This window comes from Montipora capricornis, chromosome 12 (assembly GCF_036669925.1).
Source record: "Montipora capricornis isolate CH-2021 chromosome 12, ASM3666992v2, whole genome shotgun sequence".
NCBI classification, from domain to species: Eukaryota; Metazoa; Cnidaria; class Anthozoa; order Scleractinia; family Acroporidae; genus Montipora; species Montipora capricornis.
The window spans coordinates 23,205,000-23,212,956 of record NC_090894.1 but is presented as its reverse complement, the minus strand read 5'-3'; the positions used below and the strand labels follow the sequence as shown (position 1 = coordinate 23,212,956).

The 7,957-nt window shown below is 40.1% G+C and overlaps 1 protein-coding gene across 1 annotated transcript; it reads right to left on the bottom strand.

The window, feature by feature from the left end:
* Positions 1-6,118: 6,118 nt before the first annotated feature.
* LOC138026664 (uncharacterized) lies at positions 6,119-7,957 on the bottom strand. The gene is made up of 2 exons (XM_068874100.1): positions 7,733-7,957; positions 6,119-7,624 (listed from the first exon to the last, which is right to left on the bottom strand). Exon 2 carries the CDS (start codon positions 7,514-7,516, stop codon positions 6,476-6,478), a length of 1,041 nt encoding a protein of 346 aa, XP_068730201.1. The 5' UTR covers positions 7,517-7,624; positions 7,733-7,957; the 3' UTR covers positions 6,119-6,475.

The window sequence follows — 7,957 nt, the reverse complement described above, 5'->3', positions numbered from 1 at the left end:
GGTGACAGAGCCAACTTGTCACTCTAGAACTGGAATATGCTAAATATTTAACAAGACAGATATCAATTGATTATGCTCAGCTTGTTTGGTTTTTTGAAAAATTTGAAATCACCAATGGACCCTGACTTTTCGAACGTTAGCAGACGGGTGAAAAAAACCACTAGTGTTTTCTAATATAAATACGCAAGAACAGTTTTCAATTGACAAATTACAACAAGTTTAAGTTAATCTCTTCACAGTGACTGTGGTAAGCCCAACAATGCAACAAACAACCGTATTTTCCACTTCTGTTTCCAAAGTATCGCCCCAAGGCACACGCCTACGTTCTATTAAAAGAAACTGTCACTTGAAAAAGAAGTCAAAGGTTTTCAATATTTTTCTTGAAGGGATATTTCTTTTTGCTATTAAAAATTATCTTTCAAAGAAGGCCCTAGATTTCAGTTCTCATACAAAGCCTCAAATAATAAAGTTTTGAGTAATTTAACAGTTAGAACCCTGTGCTCGTCACAAAAGAAGTTATAACATAGAGTTTTGAATCGAGGTATCTAATTGGTCTTAGAAAAAAATGAGTCAACTTTATGCTATTAGGGAGATCATTAAAATGCATTTCAAAAGAAAAATTATTTTTTGACGCTGCTCTTCAAATACTAAGTTTTCGGCTCACGTCTATTAACTTGATGAAGAATTCTATTTCCTACGGCGAACAAGCCTTTTGTACTCCATGCAAATTCTGCGCGAAACTCTTCAGGTTGACTCAAAAGCAATTAGCAATTTTGCTGTGACGAGGGCTGCAGAAAAAATGTAACATTTAAAGGCTGGGGCTGTGTGTGACGCAGTGCAATAGACCACTTTCGATATATTAAAATTCAGCTTGATAGTCAGCCTTGCAGGACACAAACAAAAGAAATGAATAAACGTGTTCATTCAGTTTCCTTTGTTTGTGTCCTTTAGGCCTCACTGCCAAGCTAAATCTTAATATATCGAAAGTGATCTATTGATTGTGCGCAGTTTTACCAGTTGTTCGTCACTACTCGCTATGAAACTTACGGTTAACTCATGCAAAAAAAGAACTTTTCAAGAACACATCTCAAAGCTTTGCGACGAAAAATGTATGTCGAGCATACATAATTGATCTAACAAACAATACAGATACATAAACTTTGAAACTGCTCGAAAACCCCAATTGCAATCCACTTTTTTTCTTCTTTTATTTTGCCCATCCATGCCTAGTTTTGTACTTAGTGTGTAATTCAAACCTTCCTTAAGTGGTTTTAAAACTAATTACATTTATTCTTACGTTTCGCTTGATATGTTTGGTTATGGTTGGTGGTTCCCAATCGCTGAATTTAACTAGATTTCGTAACAAAGCCCCTTTAAAATTCTTAGATCCATTTCAAATAGCTATTTTACTTTTAGAATGAACATTGTTTACTGACGGAAGTAAACACCAAACACATGTTCGACTGGCTGAGGTTATGCTTCTGTTATCGCGTTGTTTGGACAGAAAACTCAGACACATTCATTTTAGTCAAATGTTATGTCTGGAGAACTGAATACTGATTAGATGAAAAAGAGGACATCCACATATTAGCCAATATCAAAAATATCATAATACTCTTTGTTTGTCCTCCCAAATTTTGTATAAGCATTGTTTCCAGTTTTTCTTGGGACCCTTATAAGTCCCAAGAGAAAATAAAAAAAATGCTCATGCAAATTTTGGAGGGACAAACAAAGAGTATTATTGTATTTTTGATATTGGTTAATTGCTAACATAGCAAACTTGAAATAACAAGAATAGCCATAGTTCTGGGGAAAAATGAGGTTTTCTCCAAGGTCAAGGAGAACTGAATACTGATTAGATGAAAAAGAGGACATCCACATATTAGCCAATATCAAAAATATCATAATACTCTTTGTTTGTCCTCCCAAATTTTGTATAAGCATTGTTTCCAGTTTTTCTTGGGACCCTTATAAGTCCCAAGAGAAAATAAAAAAAATGCTCATGCAAATTTTGGAGGGACAAACAAAGAGTATTATTGTATTTTTGATATTGGTTAATTGCTAACATAGCAAACTTGAAATAACAAGAATAGCCATAGTTCTGGGGAAAAATGAGGTTTTCTCCAAGGTCAAGCTTTTTGTCCGTAAGCGAGTTTAATTTAATATATCAAAAATCGGGTATTTTAGCTATTTCTATTCACCCTGATCGGAGAGTTTCTTCGGCTTCGACTTTTCCTAGACCGGGAGTTCGAACCGACTGATAGCACGAAGCACTCGTTTCTTAGGTTGCCTGGCAACGACCTCAAGCGCCCTTTTTGGGTATTGCTTCACGGTAAAATAAGCCTTCCTCGACAAACAAGGTGATTCGAAACTTGCTGTTCCTAGCCAACATGTAAGCTAAGGCAATAAGTTTAATACACTGTAAATAATTTTAAATTAAATTTATCAACATTCATCATCAATCAGTAAGCTATTCTCGTCACCAGAGCCTCGGATCGACCCAAGGCTCTGAGAAACTCTATGTAGGAGAACATGCGCAGTAAGGTTCTCATAGCCAAAAATTGGCTATTTGAACGTTACGGCGCCTGCTCACTCCTCGTGCTAACATGAATGCACCAATGGGAGACGCTTTTGATTGTTCTTTACGAAAACCAATGAGAAGACACTTTGTTTCAAGGTTCCCCAGAGCTCTTCTCTCCCTCAGTCAAGAGAAGAGCTCTGAGGTCGAGATTGGAATGTACCAATAGACCTCTTTCATAATGGCGGCCAAATAAAATATTCTTTTGTGTTAATGCTAATAAGCCTTACTAGCCTCGCTACGACGAGCAAATTTCAAAAGAATTTTTGTTTCAAAATGAGGTCAGTAGGTCTAATTGACAACAAGACACAAGAATGTAAAAGTGGTCGCCATTTATGAAAGTGGTATATTAGAGACGCTTTTGATTGTTCTTCAAGAAAACCAACGAGAAGACACTTTGTTTCAGAGTTCCCCAGAGCTCTTCTCTCCCTCAGTCAAGAGAAGAGCTCTGGGGTCGAGATTGTCAGTAAGCCGTCTCCAACTGACTCAGTCTTGGGCAGTGCGCAAGATGTGATCCACCGAGAAGTGCTGGTTGAGATCGATCCACTTCTGGACTTGTTGGGAAAAAGGACTCACACGGTGTCCCAGAGGGTCATCTTCTGTGCGGGGAGGGCTCGTAAAAGGCGTAGGTGTTTGGCGTGTTCATCATCCGTCTCCGGTATGCGCAAATCAACAACATTATACCAAATATATCACAATCCGTTTTAACCTTGTCCTGTTGTGCCTTTTGTATCTTACATCGTTCTATAGTTTTTTAATGATTACTGCGATGACTTACTTACTTACATGATCCATTTTATTTTATGGCGATCACGTGGGCCATGGAATAACTCGCTCAAACTCCGTCAAAAGATAATTTTTTAAGAGCACTTCAGAAATGCAGTTTACTTCCTTTACGCAATGAGACGGTTTCCCCCAAAAAATTTTTTTCATCACGAAAGATGTTTTTACAAGTTGTCAAAAACACAGGAGTTGATTACAAAAATTAATTTTGCCACTATAGGGAAGATATCGTTGACGTCACCTATTGTCATTAATGCGCCAACCAGAGCCTCACTGGCTGTCGAAACAAAGGATCTTTTGTTCCTGTGGCTGGCACATTTGAATAACAAAAGCAATATCTGTAAACAGATATATTCCCTATGTTGCACGCATCACATCTGTTCCTCACAACAGTTCAGCTATAGGCCACTTTCAAAAATACCACAATAATGTTTGTTCGCCTTCCAAGATTTTACATAAGCATTGTTTCCAGTTTCTTTTGGGACTTACAATGGTCCCAAGATAAAATCTAAAAAATGCTCATGCAAAATTTGGAGGGCAAACAAAGAGTATTATGGTCGCCTATTGCTCACGAGCGTTCCAATGAGTAGAGATTCTCTTCATGAGCACCAAAATAACGAGTTTGACCATGCAGTTCCGGAATACGTGAGTGTTTATGGGATCCATTCTCCCTTCTACGGCAGAAGGGAGTAGGAATTACGGAATAACTTTAAAACACTTTACATTCAGCTACATTTAATTGAAATCCACCAGCGTCCGACTTCTGCACGGGTTCGTCAACGAGTGTCTGCATGGAGCTGGTCTGGTTCTTTATAACAGACTGGGATGTGAAATCCAAGCACTTCCGAAGACAGGTGTATTACATGAACTAAAAAAGAACCAGGGCCTGAGTTTGTCCCCTTGGGGGCCCACCGCAGCTTCCCACCCCAAGAAAATGACAATCACTGCACACTGATTCGCGGGCTCACGGCCGGACTTGTCCCAACGGAAGCAGCCGGAGTTCGACATTCTTGGCGCTGAATGAACAAAATCGGGTCTTTGAGGGCACAGACTAACAACTCAGTGCGCTCGTGTTGGGTGGGAAGAAACACCGGAACGTGGACCGTGCAGCATATTAGGGAGTTTAACAAACGACAACGCCCACAAAACAAGAATATCACTGGTTAAAAGTAGAAAAAAATCGTGCACTTGCAGCACGAATTTAAGCGCATATTTTTGCGCTACTCTGCATCACAGAGACGTAAGAGGTTTTGACGACAACGTGAGCATTCTTTGGGTAACCCTGAAACCGCTCGTATCCAATTTATTTTAGGATACTTCGTCCACTCAGCTAGATTAGCTTCTTGGTACTTCTGAGTACTTTGTTCTCATTTCTGTTCCCTCTACATATTTGTAAATCTTTTCTTTCCATTTACACAAGGTAATTCTCCACTTGCGTAAATCCCATAATACACCTCTTTTACCCCGCAAAATTTTAAATAATCGTTGTTTGCAATTTCTCCTGAGACATGAAGATGTCCCAAGAGAAATCGAAAACAATGCCTTTGGATTGTGTATTATGGGATTTGTGCAAGTAGAGAATAAAATTGTTGTTGTTTTCATAAAGCCTCATTTACACTAGCAAGTTTTCCGCCTTGTCAAGGAAAACTTGCCGACTGTACACACTTGCAAGTTTTCCTTGACAAGTTTTCCTTGGTAGTGTAAATGAAAAATATGACAAGTTTTCCTTGACAAGTACACTTGACAAGTAATTTACACTAGCAAATAATTTTATCGTCCTTGACAAGTTTTTCCTTGACAAGTGTCCTTGTTCATTCAAAAACTAGCATGCAAGGAAAACTTCACAAGGAAAACTTGCTGGTGTAAATGGGGCTTAAGTGGTGACCACTTTTACATTTTTTGTATTTATGTTAATTAAACCTACTGCCCTCATTTTGAAACAAAAATTCTTTTGAAATCTGCTCGTCGTAGCGAGGCTATAAAGGCTTATTACCACTAAATCAAAAGAACAAGTTCGCCGCCATTATGAGAGAGGTCTACAGTGCAAAGTTATATTTTGAGGTGACGTTTTCGTCGACGTTGTATATCTGAAAGTCCCTGCCAACGCACGTGCATGCATCACGCATGACTAGCACCATAATACACGTACGATGTTTCATTAACCATAGTTTTGCTGTCGTCCCGTTCTCCAACGCCTTAGGCTGTGTTCACACCTGGTGCCCGAGCACTTGTGCCCGGGCACCGGCACAAAATGGTGCTGTGTTCAGACACTAGGTACCCGATATGTTGATGCCCAGTTCAGTGCCTGAGTACAAGGTCGAGACCTTGTACTCGGGCACGGGCACCGTGCCCGAATTCTGGAGTGGGCACTTGAAAAAAGTGTGTGTTCACATTAGTGCCCATCAAGAATCGTTCTCGGGCACCGTACTCGGGCACCAAGTGTGAACGCAGCCTTAGACTACCAAAACGTCTTGTATTAACTTAACTTCGACAATTATAACAAAATCAAGCTTACTCAAAGCAATATAGAACAATATGCCGGTGCGGAGAAGACAGTACTGAACACGTAAACAAATTCGCAAGAGCTTCGCGAAGACAGCGAATTTAACCTGCCTTTTCTGATAATAACGAAAAAAGGAAGAAGCAAAAACCCTGTTTTTTTTCTAATATTCTCAAATAACGTCTTTTTTTCAGGAACTGGTCACTCTTACACAGCAGGTAACGTTTTCAAACACTGGTTCATTCCAAGCAACATGATCAAAATCACATAATTTATTTAAAATCAGATATGAACTTCCAATGTAAACAGTGGAGGACACGAATTATGGCATTTTGTACACTTGCTCTGGAACATTTCAAACTATCGCATTGTGAACGATTTTCGCACGAAAAACTTAGAACATCACGAGTGTCCCAAACTGAAATATCCCGACCAAAAATGACCAATAATTTAAATAACTTAAAAATCCGTATGGTTTGTCTAAAAACCTTCAAGTGAGAAAGCAAGTGAGTTTTGAAAATTCTGAGTGTAGCCACTTGGAAATAGGTTTTAATTTTTTTTTCCAAACTCTTTTTGGTTTCCTGACGTGCTTACGAGCAACCATAAGGTCGTATCTAACTACTTGAAGGCGCCGGCCCTTCTCTTCCAATGGGGGGCACATGAACAAAGGCGTAAGGGGCGTTGGAAGAAGCCGCGGAACTACTTCGATAAAGAGGTATATCTGATGGATGCACATGTTCCAACCCAAGCGGCCTCTCGAATGCTACCTGCGCGTCGAGTCTGTTGAAATTAATATACGTTCTTCCTCGGGAGCACTTGTGAAGTTTCTTTGCGTACAAGGCGGATTTTGTCAGCGAAGACGCGTTGCATGTTAGTCGATCACCTCCGCTGGCAGACGATATTCTACCGGTAAGGATTTCTTCGGGTTTAATACGCTGTAAGCTTTGGCTTGATTGAGGCCGGAGAACTTCAGAAGAGTTCTCTAAGGGCGAACGGTAGTAGTCCGAAACGTCCTCACCTTCGCAAACTAACTGCTTTTGTAGGGGGACGAAATTTTTTCTCGAAAAGCATTGCTGTGCCGCCGGCCAGGATAATTTTAAGTTAGTTCTCGATTCCGTGTCATCGGAGCTGGAAGTTTTCGACGAGATGTTTAATTCCCTTGTTTCTTTAGATTCCCGATTGATGACATCCCGAGAGCGATAATGCAAAGACTCAGTTTTCTGAGCTTCTGTCCGATTCTGTTCGTCGGAGTAGTCGACCGAACACTGACTTGCTACTTTCCTTGACGACGAACGCGTACGGGCGCGAGGTCGTCCCGACGGAGGACGAGGTGCGAAGATCGCTTCTATCGGAGTGTTGGTCGTGTTTCCATGGTCCAAGTTTAAGTTCGACAATTGACGCGTTAAAGGTCGTTTAATTTTATGATCGGCCAGACTTTTGTCCTCATCGGAGCAATTTACCTTTGTATCTTCGCCCTTGGCAACAAAGGCTGATTCGATTAAGTCGAGAATTTCATCGTCAACGATTTTCAAATCCACCTGGGAAGTTTGAAGAGCTTCTTGATCCTTCACGAAACGCAAAACCAAATCGCGTTTTGCCCTGGGCAGATTCTCGGTGAAATCGTCAAAGACAGACTGATTCTCCGAAGCAGCCATTGTGAAAACGTTACCATATATATCAATAATCCTTGATCATATAAACTTCATGAATATAAATGCTCCATCGTGCCACAAGTTGTCCAAACGTTGATCGACTGATCTTCGCTGAAGTTAAAACGACGAACAACGTATAATTAATCACTTCTATTTGAAAAGAAGCAAATTTTTACCACAATTTTGTCATAGAACAAACAAAACTTCTGATTTTGTTACCGCAATGAAGCCGGCTCACTCCTTTCTGACACAAAGCTTTGCTATCATCCCAAGAAGATGGGCATTCCAACTAAAGAAATTAAAGATTGAAGACGAAGTGGCGAATTCACCATAAATCAGTCTCTTTGCCTCATAATTCGACTATAAGACAAGCACTATAATTCAGCTGCAATTTCCTTCCATCGACGTCAATACTTGAGTTTCTTTGCCCGTAGCTAACGCACG

What these genes read in the sequence shown, in the direction of transcription:
- LOC138026664 (XM_068874100.1), bottom strand. Translation starts at nt 7,516, where the DNA reads ATGGCTGCTTCGGAGAATCAGTCTGTCTTTGACGATTTCACCGAGAAT.